At 36.9% G+C, this 21,425-nt stretch overlaps 2 protein-coding genes across 2 annotated transcripts in view; one reads left to right on the forward strand and one right to left on the reverse strand.

The window, feature by feature from the left end:
• LOC134657834 (calbindin-32) overlaps positions 1–21,425 on the forward strand; it is a 108,295-nt gene that overhangs the window by 66,715 nt on the left and 20,155 nt on the right. The gene's annotated exons all lie outside the window — the stretch shown is intronic.
• Positions 14,408–19,625, reverse strand: LOC134657906 (uncharacterized). Its single transcript, XM_063513484.1, has 3 exons — positions 19,515–19,625; positions 18,986–19,116; positions 14,408–14,685 (listed from the first exon to the last, which is right to left on the reverse strand). The coding sequence occupies exons 2-3, from the start codon at positions 19,114–19,116 to the stop codon at positions 14,454–14,456; spliced, it is 363 nt and encodes a 120-aa protein (XP_063369554.1). The 5' UTR covers positions 19,515–19,625; the 3' UTR covers positions 14,408–14,453.

Raw genomic sequence — 21,425 nt, forward strand, 5'->3', positions numbered from 1 at the left:
TCCTGGAGTGCAACCCGTTGTTTTTTTCTGCTACGATACAACCAAGGTTCAACCCACAATTCTACACCACCACACATACGAAAGTTTAAACTAACACAGTGGCAGCCCTAGCTATAAAATATTGAAACAAAAGCCCACCTCCCCGGATATCCCGAAAGCTCCAGTTAAAAGCTTTTGCCCAATAAAACAGCTTTGTTGAGCTTTCCAAAGTTGTATTACGTGCATTATAGCTTACGGCGCGAAACTTTGCTCGACTTCTTAATGCACTTTCTTAGAGTGCATAGTGCATATGGGTGTGTTTATGTACAGAAGAAGTTAAGATAAAAGTACCTAATGTTTTCGTCCTTAGTCATCTGAACAAATTCATAACAATCACAGATCACAGTTCACCTCCACTTCCTGCCACAGCTAAACTGTGCTGGAATGTACCCGCGGTATTTCTGGACCAGCGAAAAATAGTTCGTTCGTCATTATTACAGTGATCTCACAATGGTCTTAGGCGTAATGGACGCTATTGGCGCTTAATTCCTCTATGCCAATTTCCGCAATAAAAAAAAATACAAAAACTAGATCGACAAAAAAAATCTATTTAGTCATAGAATCTGGTCACAACATTTTACGAGAGTCAGTTGAGAACTGCGACCTGTAGAGAACATCCGGACTTACGAAAGCAAATTGCCCGAGTCAAAGGGGAAACCTTAGCTAACATTTCAAACTAGTTCTTTTTTCTCCAACCATGGACATGGATGGTTTTGCTTGTTACGTATAACCACAGAACACAGTATAACAATTATTGTGCCAAAAGAATCATGAGACATCGCTCTATTCGTCCCACCCGTATGATGATGATGAAACAATTTAAAACGACTGTGTTATCGATTTCACAACATTAATCCATCAAATGAAATTTGCATTGAGCATAAAATATGTTATAGTTAGGGAGGCGAATAGGGGAATTTTCGGCAATACTCGAGCGTGGCAGTTTAAGATATGAGAGATACCTTAGACCTAATAGAACAACCTTGTAAAGTATTTAGCTCTATATGTAGTGACGCGCGCCTAGGATAGACGATCAGATTAGTAAAAAAAAATGGATAGTCTGAAATACTCGAGCGCGTCAGATTAAGATATTGGGGGTTGATTTTAGTGTTTAAAGACTAAATTTAACTAATCTGACGATAAGTCCTTGACGCCGCCGAGTTATAGGGTCGCGAACTTGTAAAAAAAAAACTTTAATCCGGCATTCTCGAGCGCGATTTTTTTATTTTTTATTTTGAAGAATATAATCTAAAACTTACTAAAAATACAAAATCTGCCGGTTTCCGCATGACCGGAAGTGTGGAGGAGCCATTTCGTCTTCCTAAGAACGCGTTGCGGCATATAAGTCGCGAACGATACATTTTACAAAAAAAAGTTTAAATAAACAAAAAAGGTAATTTTATTTTACACAAAAAAAGGTCTCTTTACATTTTTGTCCAAATAAAAAGCGCGGCCACGGAATTTTTTGAACCAAAATACCTTTTTCGGTCAGATTAAGAGAACCCACCAACATTTTTGTCAGATTAAAAAAAATATGCTTTCAGGATACCGAGATAAACCTCCCCTATGAAAATCTGACGCGCTCGAGTATTTCAAAAAAACTTTTTTTTTTTGCATTTTCAAAAATTCATCGTAACTTATCGTCACGCCGAAATTGTCAGTTTTTTTAAAGGAAGCTTCCTTGGGGCCTACTTAACACCCCTTCCGAAAATCTGACGCGCTCGAGTAATTTTTTTTTTTTGCATTTTTGACTACTTTATATGCCTACCCCCACCACGCAAACCGGCAGATTAGTATACCGTTGTTATCAGAGGCACTCGGGGCATACGTAGTATGAATATCTGACGCGCTCGAGAATGCCCAAGTAACTGTTTTTTTTAACATTTTTGAAAAACCGTACACGCCAAACCCACCGCTAAAATGGTTTTTGCCATACGAGCTTTTCTTTTCGAAATTATTTTATCTTTCGATTTTGATAGGTCTCGACGGCGCCGTTGAATTACGCCATTTAGCTACCTCGCCTCCCTAACTATTAATCTCCTTAATGAGTTAATGACAAATGGTACAAAGTGACTAACGAACTTCGTAATCACAGATATGTTCGTAATGTCACATGATCATGTCATGATGTTGTGTCGCAATTAGGGTCGGTTGCACCAAACTGTTTGTCATCGTTAAAGAGTTCGCTAAATTTTATTGTATGGAAAGATTCCCGGGTGACGTTGATCAGTCGGTCAAGTGCGGATGGTGCAACTAGCACTTAGTCTGCTATGCGGTGAGATTTAAGTTGAAAAAATATCTGGAAGACCGAACTTTACTCGGAAAACATATAAAAACTCAAAATTCCGCGTTTTCACAGAGATAAGAACTAGCTAGATCAATTATTCGCCCCCGAAAATCCCCATATAGCAAGTTTCATCGAAATCGTTAGAGCCGTTTCCGATCCCTGAAATATACGAGTATATACAGCATGTGGCCTGCAACACGGGCGAATAATTAAAACGTAGATTCTACTCCTCAACCATAAAACTTTTGTTCAACAGCTTTTTGAAATTATGTAGTCTTAAGATTGTCCCTTTTTCAAACAAACTAAATAATATTTTCAATGTACTTTAAATTCCGTCTAATTGCCTGTCAGTCTTGTCACCGTACAGGCATAATCAATTTCGTAATACATTGCGTGTTCGAATAAATTTTAAAGTGTTTTAAAATCCAAACCACAAGTTATTTTTAAAAGTCGCTGAACAAACATTGTCTAGTTTTAGGAGTAGAATCTACGTTTTAATTTTTCGCCCGTGTTACAGGCCACACGCTGTATACAAGAATTGCTCGTTAATCGAAGTCGTGCTTTACTATCCACGTTTACCTCGGAAATGGTAATAAATTCTCACCAACCGACAGCTTTGCTAAGTCTCCTCGGCTAACACCTGTTGCCCAGATTACCCTACCCCCCACCACCCTCCACCCGGTACTAAACGCCGCGGTGCAGCGTAAATCTAAGTGGCATTAGGGTATTATTGTACGCTCAGACCAATCTAGATTTGACAGCGTAGTAATAAGTACCTAGGCTGAATGGGATAGTTTCGTCGTATGTTAGTCCCCGCTCAATAAACTTGGTAGCAGTTTAAAACATACACCTATGTTCCAAACATTCAAATATAGGTACCTAATAGTTTTTGAGATACCTACTTAAATAGGTGTGAGGGTATGACATACGGACAGAGGAATAGACGGACTGACACACATGACAAAACTATTTACTAAGCGTTCCGTTTTTTAGTCATTTTGGCTATTGAACTAAACTGTTTTATGAACTCTATTCTTTCTTTAATTAATGTATTTCGTCATACTACTTACTGTCACTTTTCTATGTTGGACACAGCACAAAATATTTGTTATAGACAAATAATATAAATTGAGGAAAATTACCAACCACTAAATTTACTAATCACTTAATTAAAAGTTGCATAAAAATATTAGGTTAATCGCCTAATCTTAATTATATAGAATCATTAGGTAAGACTGTAGTTAATTCAAATCAGTTGTACACAGTTTACGAACGGATACCTACGTGTTTAAATAACAGTTTAAACTGTTATAATAATAGCCCATGTCAGTTTGTCTTGTGAGTAAAGCTGCAAATGTCTTTGCCTGAGCATTTATCCACATCGTTTGTTTTTCGTGTTTCGAAAAGAACTGATAAAACCTCGTTACCTATTAGTGTGTGTTACGAATACATAAGAGAAAAGTTTACGTTGTACGCATCTAACATCTAGTTGCAAGGATGCATTGGCTACTGTGACTGTTTATCAAGAGTGAATAAAATTAAAAACACTGCAGGTGTTGTGGACGGTTGAAAGTTATTTGGAAAGAGGCAGCCAGATAAAGTCTTCAGAGAGGTTTACCTACTGACAAACTGCTCAGCAACTGCAACGGACCTGAACGGATCACCGAGAGCCAAGAGCACCGAGTTACTGCAGAGAAGGCTTCTTACGGTTCCCACACTACCTCCCACTTCCTCAGATTCCAGAGAATCGTTGGATTAAGAAAGCCACACGACTGGCTGCTGTGGAGATATTAAAAGTGGAGATATTGGGGAGACCTTAGTATAAAAGCAGAGTTTTCGGCTGATGTAAGTAATTAGTTTGGAAGAAACATCAGCAACTTAGCCAGAAAGGAGTTGAATACTTTTTTTATAACGTTTTTACCTAAAATGTGAGGAATTCGGACATAATAAACGTATCAGCAAAACTATAGAAGACCTCAAAAGTTGAAGAGACAGTTTTGTTCACCTTCAAGTATCACACAATGTTTGTCAAGATATTCATGTTAATAATATCCTTGCACCTTATTCTTTCTGCACCAAGACGACCATACCCTTTCGAAGAGCTGCAAGGACCACTAGAACTTAGAAGAATGCCAGAAGGAGAGAGCTTAGAAAGGAGAGAGAAGATAACTATCCCGGAAAGTTTTAAAAGCTTAGGATCGATTGGAATTCGATCTAATGCTGCCTTTGTTGGTAGTAATTGTGCGACGGGACATGCAAAGTTCAATGGAATGTGCTATGAGATTGATTAAGACAAGAAATAATCTATTTGAATAATCTACACGACTGGTCGATGCCTCGGGAGACTAGGTATATGGCTGGCGCTTACCTCAACCAGCGTATATCGCTGGCAATACAGAGAGGTAACGCGCCAGCAAGCGTTATGGGCACAATGCCGCAGGCGGAGGTTTTAGAAGGGGTGTTCTTTTTATAACTTCTTTTATATGTTTTAGTTTATTTGATATTAACTAGTTTTAATTTTTAAGTAGTTTTATTTTAATGTTAGTTAAGTTTTAATATGTCTAGTTTATAGTTAGTTTTTTTTATTAGTTGCTTGAATAATGGAGTTTTTGTTTCATTGACTGTACTTCAATAAAACAATCATTATGAGCTTAGACTTGAAGGGTTGTAGCTCCTGGTTCCGTCATCAGCATCCCCGGTTTGACGGGTGCAATTTGGATTGACGTTTAAAAAGTGCGAAGACAAATAAAAACTATAAGTCGATGGTTATAATAATTATAAGAACGTAAGACTGTACCTTCATGTAATTTTTATATACATATTACTTATAATATATTTTACAATGAAATGAACTAAATTATAATTTGACCTAATTATGTTAATTGTGAGGTTAACTAGAGTTGCGATAAGAATAAATGGAACAAGTTTGCAAATAGATAATAAAATAACTGACACTTTTAAAGAAACATTCATACATGAAGATTTTTTTTTCTCCTCCCAAAGAGTGACTATGAATATAATGTTTTCGTCCTTAAATTATATGAAAATGATATAAAACTTAAAACTAAATTAATCGTCTTCTGCTTGGAAAGGCTTTGCGTTGACAAATCACTATCACTACATAATATAAAACAAAGTCGCTTCCCGCTGTCGGTCTGTCTGTCTGTCTGTATGTATGCTTAGATCTTTAAAACTACGCAACGGATTTTGATGCGGTTCTTTTTTAATAGATAGAGTGATTCAAGAGGAAGGTTTGTGTATAATTTGTTAACCCGTGCGAAGCCGGGGCGGGTCGCTAGTAATTAATAATCCAAAGTCCCACGAAGGCCGAACCCTAAACTCCCATCTAAAATTCACCATCTGACGCTATAGTTATGGGAACTAACAACTGTGTCAAAGTTAAATTGCTTTAGTCGTAATTGCTGCTATCCTATTCACAAAACGCGTATTTTGGTTTAAAATTGATACTAATGTAACTTGACTTCGGAATCTTTAATTACAAAAAAGTCGACACCTGGTATAAAAAGTTAAAGTTTCATTATATGGAACTTGCTATCTATGTAAACAAACCGCCATATTGAAATTATCCCTGAATGATGTATTTACTAGTGACTTTTGTTTACATAGTTAGCAAGTTCCATAGAATGACACTTTACACGTATTTTTCAAAGCTTTTAGATTTCTAAACATTTAGATTTATAATAGTATGTACTAGTTTTTTTCTTTAATCTGTACGTTCCAAGCATCCATAAAAGAAGGCTCCATACCGAAAGCCATAAACAATCAATCAATATACCAACAAACAAGTCCATAAGAGTCCCACGATCCCAACACATTACTCTCAATCTTACACCAAAGGCATAAAGTCTAATTTCACTTGCAAACACATTGATTTAGCACGAGAATTACCTAAGATGACCTATCCGAATAATAAAGTTGTTCTGTCACCATCAGTTATATCGAACGGCCGAGGTGTCCTAAAATATCTGAACACGCATTCTAACGCCTTGACAATAAAGGCGTGTTCAGATATTTGTGAGCGCCTTGGCCGCTCCGATGTATCTGATGGCGACTGTTCCAACTTGACAATCGATTGGATGTAATTTGTGCCTTATTGTACTGCAATAGGGTTTATATTATATCGCTTTTACATATATTGCTGGTGGAACTTTTTAAGGCTATAATATACTGAAATTACTGAATTACCTGTCTGCTTAATGTATAGCCTGACCAGTAATATATGATAATTGTCAAGAGGGCGCTGTTATTCTCATGTATAGGGTGACAATTCAGTGTAGTATGAAAAAATTAGTTCCAGTGAAATTCCGCAACATGGCGCACCCTCAATAGATTCTGGTTCACCTATATTTGTTTTCGTACGTATTAGGAGTTGTTATAAAATTTGGATCTTTTGCGTCAGTATGGAAAGTTCATGATTTAAGTTTCTTCACTTTAGAGTAGGTATTTTGGGAAAAAGCTATAATAACTTTCCCGTATTACTCCGGTATTTTAATCACTAGGTACGCGCGACATGTTTCGGAGAATCTAGGTCTCCGTTTTAATTTCAAACGCTGAAAAATCCATTGACATCTCAATTATGAAAATTAGTTTAGCAGTTTCGACGCCACGGCGGAAAACATGACAGACATATACTTAATACATACAGTTAGCAGCAGAAGATGCGAAGCGGGCAAGGCGTTCAGTATGAACTGAACACATCTTTATTGTTTAAAGGGGCCCACTGATAAACAGTCCGCCGGACGGTATCAGCCTGTCAGTTGTTCGGAACTGTCAACTTTTTGTTCTAACTGACAGGCCGATATCGTCCGGCGGACTGTTAATCAGTGGGCCCCTTTAGAAGGAGCGTAAAGCCAGAAAATTAGAAGGCAACAAAAGATATGGCGCGCCGCGCGAAACTTGTAACGGAAGATATGGAGATCGCGCGGGTTTTATCCCAATTACTCTACTAGTTACTATTTTCTTTCGCTACTTCGCAAAGGATTGGCATCTTGGGTAGGCAGTCTAAGCTGAGTAGACTAGAGTAGACGAAAAGTCTTAAGTAGACTGCTAAAATCATAATTTAGAATTCATTACCCATCTCGTATTTGGGTAAAACCGATACAAACCTAATATATTATGAACGATGGTGTATATTTGATATCGATTCTCAATCATCCGACAGTCAAATAATAACCTTACTTCGACCAACAATTCAATTGAATTGCGATGTAAGATTATATTTCAATTTATTATATTGATTTCATTTCTATTGCCTACCTACCTACTGTTTGTCTAAGTAGTAGAATTTTATATTTTATTTACATTAGAAATACCGGGAATTGTAGGGTCTTCAAGTTTATAGGATTTGAAGTTCAGCATATTGACTCAAGTGAACTCAAGTCTAACGATGTAGACTCCAAAGTACCGCGTCTTTATTTACACTGATCTTAGCTGTCTAAAATGTCCCCGTACCAGTAAGTCCACACTAAAATTTGTTGAACAAAGAATAGAAGAAATTAAATAAATAATATCGATTCCTAACAAAATACTAAAAAGATAAGCTTCGCAAAGCAAAGATCGCCCTCCCAACCTCCCATCCCATCAATAGGCTACATGACTTAATTATTTTTATGGTATCAATCGATCGGGTTTGTTTTTAGGATCAAATGTCTATATGGGACCCATTGCATTAAAGTAACACAAAAGTCAGAAATTGTAGTCAAAGTCCGACAGTCGCACTTCACTCGCGAAACGCCCTATACAAAACGGCCAGAGGCCGTGACGTCATCGCCCATCTTGTAGTATGGACAAAACAAGAAAATTGCGTTTTTGTCGGTGAAATATTGCGTTTATGTACATAGTTGCTACTTATACAATATTTTTTTTGGTGAAATGTATGGAATCGAATGGTACCCTTACTTTTATCGTTTTTGGAAGTTAAAAAAAACTTAAATTTTGAAACTTTCAGGTCCTGTAATTTTGTAATTTTTCAATATTTTATTTTAATATCCACATTATTGTGATAAATTGCTCGTTTGCTATCTATTTTACTAGATTTTGTTATAAAATTCAACATGTGTCATCATCCCTATTGTCTACACTTCTACCTATCATGATACTAACCTACTGAAATCTCGAAAAATAATTATGTTTTCAATGACAACTATTAATCATTTAAGTAAGCACTCGACCTTGACTTGTAAACAAATATACCTTCGGCCGTATCCGGCCAATTGGGTAGCGGCCAACACACAAATCATTATCTACAGGGCTTGCATTTCACGGGGCTCGGGGCTCGGACACGGGGTCGTGGAGCGTTCTTATTGGTGGAGAGTCGGGTTCTCGAACGGACCAGTGTAATTTGAACTTGTTTTAGACGTTAATGTATTATGTATGCTTTTAATGGATTGGCCTTAAAGACAATCATGTCTGAGTAGTGAAGAGTGATTTTGAGCGTAAATTGACAATAATTTTGTGAATTTACAAATCGACAATATTTTCCTTAATTTGATTTTCCTCCCAATAAAAAAAAAATAAAAATAAAAAAAGGTAACTTCAGTGGTGTTTGTTTTCCAATTATACAGTGGCCAGCACACAAATCATTATCAATGGGGCTTAAATTTCACGATTGAAGAACTGAATTCTCGTGTGAACTAATGTAACTTGCTTTCGTGGAGACTTAAAGTGTTTAAGTGTGCATTTAACACTTTCAGTTTAAGAGCCCATCAACGTGAACACTAGCGCCACTGCTAAATAATCGGGATTATTTAAATTTAACATAAGATATTTTAAAAAAGGGGGCCGCTACGTATATGTGTGCACGTTGATGGGCTCTTAACTGCCATTTTCCGGGTTTTCAAAATACGTGTCTTGAATGAAAACAAACATGACAGATTGTCTTCTTCATATTGCGGGAAAAAAACCATCTTATTCATTGGCCATAATGAACAGGTTTAGAAAACGGTGTTAGTTATTTCATAACATCGTTTGTTGAACATTTCGACTTCCCAACGCTCTGGAATAACAGAACTCAAACCTAATTGGAGAGGTCGAGAGATTTATGAGAATTTTTCGTTGAGCGTTAACAAAGGAGGAGTCCTTCTGGGACAGTGCACAGTGTGGGGATACTGCGCCGTTTTACTCGTAAAAAAAACTTTGAACAAGAAGTAAAAATATCTTTGAAAATAACTGTATAGTTAGTTACCATTGAGTTATTATTACTATAGATAAGCCATACTAAACAATAAAATTGTCGCAATCGCAAAGCCACAAGCATTTAAACCACAGAACAAGTTAGAATGGCGATGCGAGCAGGGTACGTGTCGCCGCCGGTTTTGAGCAAACGCTCGCATGCTACTCGCCCGCGCTGACCGAAAACGAAGTAAACATCCCTTTTTGCGCCACAATAACCTTCAGATTAAGAAGCCAGACATCAAATTTGTCTAAAGGAGGCGTACCTATCCATTCACCACGCACACAAGGCGCTAGCTAGTTTTTACTACAGTTGCGCGAGTGTTAGTAAATGTAGAGAGGAACGAGCGGCGACACCGGTTCCGATACTAACTGCGCGCGATAGCCATTCTAACCTCTTTAATATGTTCTGTGATTTAAACAGTGCAGTAAATAATTTTAACGGCATTTCAGGCTTTTTACTATTAAACATTATTCATTAATCAATATTAACAATGTTAATGATAGTCATAACAATGTTATGTCATCGCAAATAATATAATCACTTAACTACCAGCGATTAGGTTAGGTTAGTAATTAACGTTGAAATCTTAATCTAAATTACTATAGAAAAGTCCCATCACTATTTAGAAAAGAAACAGGAAAAGTAGCCTCAAAGAAACTCATTTCGGGTCGCATTTTCCGTCAGTAGTTTTTGTACAAAAAATGCGGTCCCTTCCCCTGCGTCGTTAGGCAGCGGCCTGAATATAGTTTTTTTATTTATAAAATACACTCAGGAGTGGTAATAAGGTCATTTTCTATGGAATTTATAAACAAACACGCCAACGGGTCAACCCGTTGTCGCTTTAGTGTACAATAGCCTCATCTTAATTCTTTCCCTAAAGCCCCTGCCAGACTAGGTATGTGCGTGAATCACGGCGCGAAGCCGCGCACGAGTGTGGTCGGTGCATAAGGTATTCCATTCCTACCCGTACCAGAAATTTATCCGTTATTACCTACACACAACGCACAGCCTAAACCGCTGAAAGTGCTGATAGTATGATACTTACACATATTATTCAAATGGTGAAGAGCGGCACAAAGAATGGATTTTTTTAATGTCAACTCATAAAGGGGTGAAAATTGGATTTAGAGTTTGTACAACTACACGCTTGTGGACGAAGCCGAGGCTTGTGACTCAAACTATATAGGTAGTAGAACCTCGATAATCCAAATTCCGAACTAATTGGGACCGAGAATAGTTGGGATAGTGAAAACTTCGTATTTCTACATGCATTAGAATTGTACCTATGCCTATATTTAGGTACTAACATTAAAACATGCATCATAAATACCTAACTTTATCTCCTATTTCAGCCGCTTGCGACGCTAAGCCAGCCCCAGCTTTATTTTATTTCCCCAAGTGTCGGGTAAAACGTGTATTGACAGGGCTCGGAAACCGATACGCAATGTAACTCTACCTCTATTAGAGCTCGAGGAAAGCTATATACAGTGTAACTCTACGAGTATCTCTGGCAGATGGCAAATAAAACGTGATACTTTCAGAGATGTACAAAATGGTTTTAAAAAAGCATTTAAATACAAAATGCAAAATACTTTTCAGATTTACTATTTCAAATGCAAAATACCAAATAGTTTTGCGTTTTGTATTTCAAATGCTAAATGCAAAATAGGTATTTTCAAAATACTTTTTCTAAATAAAATACCTTTTGACCAAATCTCGGATATTTTTATTTATTTTAGGTATTTATCATGACTCATGAGAAATAGAGACACAATGCCGAGCCGAACAAAAACGTCTAATAACATGGCACCTTATGCATGACATTTTGGTCATAATAACCGGTTTAGACTCTCGCGCGAGCCACGAGACGAGCCGCGAGCCGCGCCACGAGACGCGAGTGTAAGCGGTGGGCTCGCGACTCGTCTCGTGGCTCGCAAGCTCGTCGAGCTAATATAATTTAAACACTAACGGCACGGCATAAGGTTTATAACCAATTGACAAGCCGAAGCCGAGTGTGTCGCGGCGAGCCACGAGATGCGCCGCGAGCCGAGTCGCGAGTCTAAACGGCTATAAGGCGCAGGCGCGCACTCTGACCAAAGAAGAAAAAAAACCGGCCAAGTGCGAGTCGAACTCGCGCACGGAGGGTTCCGCACCATCAACAAAAAATAGAGCAAAACAAGCAAAAAAACGGTCACCCATCCAAGTACTGTCCCCGCCCGACGTTGCTTAACTTCGGTCAAAAATCACGTTTGTTGTATGGGAGCCCCACTTAAATCTTTATTTTATTCTGTTTTTAGTATTTGTTGTTATAGCGGCAACAGAAATACATCATCTGTGAAAATTTCAACTGTCTAGCTATCACGGTTCGTGAGATACAGCCTGGTGACAGACGGACGGACGGACGGACGGACAGCGGAGTCTTAGTAATAGGGTCCCGTTTTTACCCTTTGGGTACGGAACCCTAAAAAGAGCGCGCATGGCTAGCAGGCGCCTCTATCGGTCAAATTCGGCAATACAAGCGTCATTCGTTCATTTCATTTTGTTTGACTGGTAATGTTGGCTAAACTTAATCGCAAAGTATTTTGCATTTTGAAATGAATATTAAAAATGCAAAATACATCTCGAAAAGTATTTCAAATAAAATACAAAATGTTTTTTACTAAAAGGCATTTAAATGCAAAATACAAAATAGGTATTTTGCATTTTGTATTTGCATTTTAAATAGAAGTATTTCAAATAAATCGCATCTCTGGATACTTTTATGGCGCTACTGGATTTCGCACGACTATAAGCCTATATAATATATACAGGGATTTTGTTTTTTTCTGACTTTACTCAGATAGTATTTAAGTATATGTTTCCCATAAAGTTTTAAGTCATACCTAATGTATTGTTTGTCATATTATCATTAATCATAAAGCTTAAACCGTTAAATTTTCAGGATTTTCGTAAGGTTATCCTATAGATGGGTTAGGTTAGGTTTTTTTATGGCAATCCTGAAAAGTGACGCGTTATTGAACCAAATAAATTATGACTATATAACGAAAATGCGTGCAAACAATACATTACGACTTAAAACTATTTGAGAAACAATAGAGACCCATTTAGGTATTATGCAGCTGTCATACATACTCGTACTATGGTGCCAAGTAGCCAACCCCGAATAGCGAAAAAATCATCTCTTTTAGAAGAAATTATTGTTTTTTAGTCGGACCAAGTGCATGGTATTTGCAATGACTTATTTCTAAGAAAATATGACGTTTATAATGACACTACCTGACTTTGTTCTGTTTAAATCCGTGCAAAGTTAGCTTAAGCGAACTTTATAGGTAGGTAACTACCCGAAATGTATGAAAAAAAAATGTTTTTTTTCGTGTTTTCGGCGCTGTCCATAGCAAAAGTTGTTCAGTATGATCTACAATCTACATTATTGACCACGCAGATGTACCTAGGTTGTTTTCAATATTTCTTAAAAAGTTATTATTTAAAATAAACCCAAAAAAAAGTTCTTAGTCTTGGCTTGTAATCCTAAAGAAAATAAGCATTATGAAGGATATAAATACCAAAGTTACCATACTAATGCGGTAACATAAAAGTTTAGCACGCTTTCTCGATCCAACTGCCAGAAAAATACGCATGTATGTCGAACATATGTACCTACCTACATCAAAACGATAAATTGTAATTTTTAAGCAGAATCCGCAACAGTGTACCGCAAATTTGGCACTGGACCGGTTTCCAAGCAATTTAAACTTTAAATTTTACACAGTGTACAATGTACTAACAGTATGACATTTACGTTATTTAAACAATTGATGCCGCAAGATAAGAGCGGACGCCCAGACGGAGGTGGCCAGACGACTTATACATATAAGTAGACCTCTTCATCGGTAACTGATGACCGGAACAAGCACATCAACAACGGGAGTAGTGGAGATCAAAAACCTTTGCCCAGCAGTGGGACACTGTAACAGGCTAAAAAAAAGTTATTACTAATTAATATCTGCGACTTTTGGAACAGCCAACTAAATTAAGCCCTGCACCACTTTGTAATTTGTCGCCTTCACAGAAATTCATAATCGTGGTTTTAATATTAGTTGTCCTAGTATTATGCTGCCAAAAATAGACAAATTGAGCATGAAAATAGTAAAAAGTTTTTAGTAAAACATTAGGCACATCAGCGTCAGATCAGTCACATGTTACGCTTGTTTAATACCTTTCGTCAACACCATTCCGAAACTAGGCCTTAAATGATGGAAATGTTTCTTTTATTCATGGAAATGTCGAAAAACGGACTATCATTTTCGCGTAGCTGCATGAGATGTCGCTGCCCATACTGTTGAATCGAGTCTACTGCTAAAGTTTAAATGTTAAAGTGTTAAATGTTATAAACTACAGACTAATCTAAATCAAACCTACATCTCTAAACAGTTTCAGACTTGTATAATTATAACGACAAAACAGCGTCATCTTATAACATTTACTTCGACTCTTGTCGATACAGTACAAGGGATTACTGTTTCAAATATTTGTAGTATGTACTAGAAGTTACGGTCACTGGCTATTTGCCTGATACAGCTGTACTAGGACTGCAGAATTTCCAACTTTCTCAATTATATATTAGTCCTCCTCCGTCCATATACAAAAGAATATTTAGTAGCCGCTAATCTAAAGGCCGACGCTGTCTCACTTTTGCAAATAAAAATAAATTGTTGCCTTATATATACATTTATTTGTACATTTTTAATCATAATCAAGATACTTAGTGTCACAAATAATTTATCACAATGCAATTTACTGTTTGTAACTTGAAGATTAACAAACTGGGCGTAGAAATTAACGGGAACCAATAAAAATCTGAACCTTTTAGGTAAACAAATAAAATTGGTCAATTCCTGATTCCACTTTCACCTAAATCACCTAGGTACAGATCTATCGACCCCAAATATCGACCAAATAATAATACCCATAGCCCCTCAAAGACTGGAAACCTATGGTTACATTGGGATACCCCAGACCGCCACTTCTGATCCAAGCGCTAGCGTATTGCGTGTAGCCCTGTTCTGTGACTTGGATGGCTGATATCCTGGTAGTGGCGTTGCCTCGGTAGATGAAGTCTTCGTACTGTATGGTGTTGGCTACTGCGGGCCTGTATACGTACGATCTGAAATTAGAAAAGTTTTATTTAAATAAACGGTATTTCTTTACAACCGGTCATACATATCATACCAATCGAGTATGATTTTTTGCTTTATTCTCTGCAATTGCTATAGTAGTTTATGCAACAGTGATATAATAAGGGTTCTTAAAATTCAAGGGTCGAAGTTACAAAACGAGACGTAGTCGAGTTTTGTAAAAAAAGACCCGAGAATTTTAAGAACCAATTATGAGCTGTTGCATACATTACTTTTTCTATGACAGCTGCAGCAAAAAAAAAAAAAAAAAAAAAGAGTTATTATTAAAAAAAAAGAGTTATTATTTAAAAAAAATTGAGTTATTATTTAAAAAAAAAAGAGTTATTATTGTAAATGAAAACATACCTCATTCAAACAAGATGATCGGAACTTGTATCTTTAAAAAAAATAAAGCAGTTGTATTATACTCATAAGATGACTGCTAGCAGTCATCTTATGAGCCTATAGACAAATCATTCAAATGACATTGCTTTAGATATCACTGTCAGTCATTTAATTGACACATTTAAGTGCTGGAGTAGAAAAATAGACTAACAGTTCTGCTGTTAATGTAATAACTACTTATGCAAAATTTCAGTTGTAATACAAGTATCCAAATATGTTTGGACATCAACTTAAAAAGACACTTTTAAAATGCTACGTTTTAGATAGCAGAATGACTTTATAATTCTAATACGAAACAACAACTTTATTTTTGCAAGTTAGCATCGCGATGAAAGAAAGGCGTTTCTGGAAAAACGGCACCATTGAAAGGAGAGATGTAGAACAGGTCAACACCCAGACAGGTCAAAGGGCTACCTAGAAGTATTATTTTACCAAAGCGTTTCGACGCTTTTCTTTGTATGTAGGTATCACCATTACGTAGCAAATTATGTATGTAGTCTGAAGTTCGCCTCCAGTGTCGAATGTAAATGAGATAACACCCACATCCATTCAACTTTCAAAACTAAGGATATGTCCCGTCACTCAAATGTTTTGCTGCGTCACAGGCCTTTATTACAAGATGGCGGTTTCATGCAAAATCCAGAGGGCCTACCGCGAACCGAAACGTTCGACGTGTTGCCTCCCTGTCACACTTACGTACGAATTTACAAGTGCGACAGGGAGGCAACACGTCGAACGTGGTTCGCGGTAGCCCCTCAGTTTTCTACTGAATTCGAACGAACATTTTCGTTTCCACTCAGATATATTACTTTATTTTAGCAGCCTCTTTTGGCTGCGGAAATTGGCTACTTTCCTACTAGTCAAATCAGCTTCTTTTTTAGAACTGTCAAAACGATTTTCTAATATGGAAATTATATGAAAACGTGTGTAGTGACGTCACGGTCAACTCACCTACTTTTTATGTTTCAATCCAATTTATTAAATAGAAATAGTATTTAAAAATAACTGCTATCTATATTTTTCTCTATCTGGTGCTTTATTTCGTGCACGGTGTGAATAAATTTATTTTAAGTAGAGGAAAGTACCTACCCAATTATTAGCCAGGAGCCCGGTTCAGATTTAGTTTACTTACGGTTTTGATTGATACGTCTTTAAAGAATCTCACGTTATTGCTAGAAAAAGTCCAAGGTAGGGGTAGGGGTAGGTAGGTAGGTAGGTAAGTAGGAAAAGTTCTAGGTTGGTAGGGAGGTAGGTTCTAGGTATGAGTCGTACGTGAGATGTATGTCAATCACCAAGACGATTGTCAAAGTCGTGTCAAAATCAGTTAAAAACCATAACAAGTTGATAAATTAGAATCGACCTCCAGACTATATTTGTCACACTTGGCAGAAATGTTGCAAATGGGATGTATATGTCCCTCGAGGGTCTGTGTACTTTCGAAACCTACTTCACAAAGTGACAGGCGACAGGTGACAGTGACAAGGAATCATTTTGTCTACTACTTCACACGATAAATGCGACATCTTAATGGCAGAATTAGATAGAGTACCTAAAAGGATGCTTACGGGCGTAAATTTAATGAGATCCTTTATCCCATATGGTGTCAACCTATTTTTTAATTTAATTATTTTTGTCTGAATTAGTTTTAGCTTCATAGCTCCAGTGGCTATACAGTTAAACACCTTGTTCTAAAAAAAGTTACATAAACGAAAAAACAGTCAACTTACACAATGTATGCTGTTTACGCCGTGTTACAGCGTCATTTTGTTATTTTTATATGAAAAAATTGAGTTGCTGAGATATAAAAAAATGCCATTACGTAAAATAATATGAACCTACATATAACTACAGTACAAACCCATAGGCCGTGTTTTTTTTTTCAAGGAACCAACTTCAAAATTTAAAATGGAATTTCTCAATTTAGCTACCTTGGTAAATATTTTTATTAGTAAATATCAAGGACAATTTTGCGTAATACGTAATGGCAGACTGAATCTTGTATTAAGAAGAATTGGAGTGCCCGTCTCGTCTCGTCTCACTGATCTTGATGCGAAACGTCAGATACGTAAATCCCGGCCAAAACCCTCCTATAATTATACGTACAATAATTCTGGTCAACTTTACTGCCCCACCTGCGATAGAGTTTTTAAAAATAAGTTCGGCTTTGCCAGCCATATCAGAGCTCACGCTCGTAATTAGCTAGGGTCGCCGTTGCCGATTACGGCATGGATAACTATATATGAAATGACAGGGAATATTTTTTTCACAAAAAGGTACACCAGTTATTAAAATAAGTGACTTTCAAGATAGGTATACAACATAGTTGCATATACCTAATCAAATATATTTCTATAAATCAATAAAAAAGCGGCCAAGTGCGAGTCGGACTCGCCCATGAAGGGTTCCGTATTTAGGCGATTTATGACGTATAAAAAAAAACTACTTACTAGATCTCGTTCAAACCAATTTTCGGTGGAAGTTTACATGGTAATGTACATCATATATTTTTTTTAGTTTTATCATTCTCTTATTTTAGAAGTTACAGGGGGGGAGACACACATTTTACCACTTTGGAAGTGTCTCTCGCGCAAACTATTCAGTTTAGAAAAAAATTATATTAGAAACCTCAATATCATTTTTGAAGACCTATCCATAGATACCCCACACGTATGGGTTTGATGAAAAAAAAATTTTTGAGTTTCAGTTCGAAGTATGGAGAACCCCAAAAATTTATTGTTTTTTTTCTATTTTTGTGTGAAAATCTTAATGCGGTTCACAGAATACATCTACTTACCAAGTTTCAACAGTATAGTTCTTATAGTTTCGGAGAAAAGTGGCTGTGACATACGGACGGACAGACAGACGGACAGACGGACAGACAGACAGACAGACATGACGAATCTATAAGGGTTCCGTTTTTTTGCCATTTGGCTACGGAACCCTAAAAATGATTTCACAAACTACCAATCTATTAAAATTATATAACTTCGATCACAGTAGGTACCTCGATTGAGCTCTGTGCTGAAATTGGGATGAAACGGTTTTGACACACGTACTTTTTACCTAAATAATTTAAAATGGAATGCGCTCTCGTCATCTGTATTCCCTGAAAAATATGACCGCGGTCTCTTTAAAGCAAGAGTGAATAGGCTATTACTGAACCGGTGAGCTCCATCTTACGCTCTGTCTTCACTTTCCATCAGGTGTGACCAGAGCCAATCACCTATCAGTTTATTACAAAAAAAAAAAAGAAAAAAAAAAACACTAACGGGATGCAAAAGAAGTTGAAACTTGGGAGGTACGAAGAAAGAGGTATGTGTAGGTAAGTGTTATTCTTGTTCGTTCAGCGCCAATAGACAAAAACTCTGCAAATGAAGTTATTGACCAAAATATTTGTTTTTTGCTTAACCTTTTGGACGCCAATGACCGATATATACGCACCGCAGGTCCAACGCCAAAGACGTATTAATCGGTCATAGACCATAGAGCAACATAGACCTAGGTGCATATGCATAAAGTTCAATTTCAGTTTTGACACTTCGGTGACGTGGCTTCTGAGAGACAGCTTTTGTGTTTGACACGGCGTCGAAAAGGTTAAAGGCACGCTACATCCACAGAATAAATAATAGTACTAGGTACAGAAGATTCAATCTCTAACAAAAAGCGTCTGTTACGATTAGGACAGATATGGCCGCTAGATGGCGCAAGCGCCACACGCCACACGCGGCTTATGGCTTGCCACCAAAATTGGTTTGGAACGGATGTCCTTTTAGGTAGGTACTTGTTGCGACGCAACGAAATCGCAGAGTGAGCCACGCCTGCTACAGCCTTCAAATTCGGAACTTTGTAAATTTTTTGCAATAAAATGTAATATTATTGAATTACCTGGAAAGCAACCGGTCGCTGGGGTAAAAACCGCCGATGTTAATGTTGTTCCGTGCGGTGGCGCTCTTGTCGACCAAAACAGCGCTCTGGGTGATCACGGCCAGCGCCAATAGACAGAATAGGGTCTTCATCTGAAAATGTGGGAAATCAAGATTATTGACCGGTGTCACCAAAACAGTGCTCTGCAGGGGTATCATGGTCGTGTTTTTATCACCTGTTATGTCATGCGTCACTTCGTACTTACATACTTGTTAGAACGTGACAGGCATGGTGACAAATGATAAAGACGGCCATCATAGCCCTTCTGACCGATCTAGGCCAGCGCCTAACATATCTCTGGAAAATTAATGGAGTAAGTACACAATGAAACCCCAAATTTGTTTGCTGGGTGGGTCACTTAACTCTGCAGCTTACTGTATAGTGTATACATTGAGACTAACCGCAAAAATCTTTAAACACCTTTTGATAACAAAACACAAACCTCTGGATATAATAGTAAATAAAATCTTACAATAACAATCAAACTCACTTTGCTTTGTTAAGAAATCCGTGTTAGAGTATTGTTTAGTTTTGATAACACCGGCTCCTCCTGGGACAGTTATATACAAAGGCTGACAACTGATAAGATTGCACTATCGCTGATTCTAAGAACTGATGGTTTACAAATATCGCATGACTAAACTTGACACAGATTAGTTTAGAGAAGTGTTTTGTCTAACAAACGCTTGAATCACTAATGTATTTATTTATTTAAACTTGATTGCACAAAACACAAAAATTTAGCACAAATGGCGGACTTAATGCCTAATGGCATTCTCTACCAGTCAACCATCGGGCCAAATAGAGACATGTTAAAATATAAATTCATTTACTTATCCTTCCTTCCTTATTATACTTCCTGCCTCGCACAGCTAAACTGTGGAATGAACTGTTGTCGCCTGCAGTATTTCCGAACCGATACGACATTCAAACCTTCAGGAAAAGTCACTTACAACCCCGCTGGTGTTACGGGTGTTCGTGGGCGACGGTAATCGCTTACCACCAGACGATTCGTCTGCTCGTTTGCCTCCTATATCATAAAAAACCCTAACTACGAAGCTGGAGATCCTACGTTCAAAAATGTTGACTCTTCCTAATTTATTATCACTACATAGTATAAAACAAAGTCGCTTCCCGCTGTCTGTCCCTATGTATGCTTAGCTCTTTAAAACTACGCAACGGATTTTGATGCGGTTTTTTAATAGATAGAGTGATTCAAGAGGAAAGTTTATGTATAATTTGTTAACCCTTGCGAAGCCGCGGCGGGTCGCTAGTTTCATGATAATAAGCTTTTACCTATTATATACCCCGAAAACCAGCGCATGTCTTACAAACACTGCTTATGCTGAGCGGCATCCATATTTTTAATAATAATATTTATTTATTTAGACAACAAGATCCATTTTGTTAGTATTATCCACTCACATGATTCCGATTTTAACAAAAGGTGCCCTGAACTGCTCTGCCATTTCGCAGATACGACGGCACAGTGTCATGATATTTTCAAAAATCGATAACTTTACTTCTGCTAAAGCATTTGCAACGATTATTTTGGTTTTTTAACGATAAAGAAACAAAGAATTTATTTTAGTACTATAGCATTGTGCTGTTATAATAAAAATAATTATTAAAAATTCACAAAGTTGACTTAATGAAATAATGTCCGCGTTATAGTAGAAAACTATTTTTAATTAAAAATCTAAATCGATAACGTATCTTTTTTTTGTATTCAATTTAAAGAAGACTTAATAAGCTTTTAATTGGTACTAAACATCTTGATAGCTCACCTATGAAATTGCCGAGTAAAACTAATTCAAATTCCGATAAGAAACTTTCGAATTGCTCAATCTGCTGTGAAACTATATATTATGTTCATGATTTTTTTGTGCCTAATTTAGACACTGAAGTACTAAAATATAGTAAAAAACAGTTTAAGACACTAATAATCTTGAAATAAAATGCATAACTTATGCAATTATAACGATTATAGTAGCTATATAACTTAAAATAACAAAAGAGTATCTACGTACCTACTAAATTTTGGTGTTTTTATAATTGCCGATCACCAACAACCGAACTAACTTATAACTACACTAACACGTTTAATACATCCACCATAACACACACTTCACAACATATTAAGCACAATAAACCAATAATAACTATTAACACATAAAATTATACTGATTACAAACGTAAATAAGCCGGTAAACTGACTTCTTCCATCTCAAAAATAAAGATGGCTACCCATTTAGGGTGGAGATACAACAGCGCGCGGTGCAGATGTTCAACAGAAATAGGAACTTTAAAATTGTAATACCTAATTAATTATTTATTTAATCGTATAATTATTTAGTTTATTCAATGTAAATAGCAAAGAAATATTAGTAAATACAAATTA

Source organism: Cydia amplana, chromosome 21 (genome assembly GCF_948474715.1).
Source record: "Cydia amplana chromosome 21, ilCydAmpl1.1, whole genome shotgun sequence".
NCBI lineage: Eukaryota > Metazoa > Arthropoda > Insecta > Lepidoptera > Tortricidae > Cydia > Cydia amplana.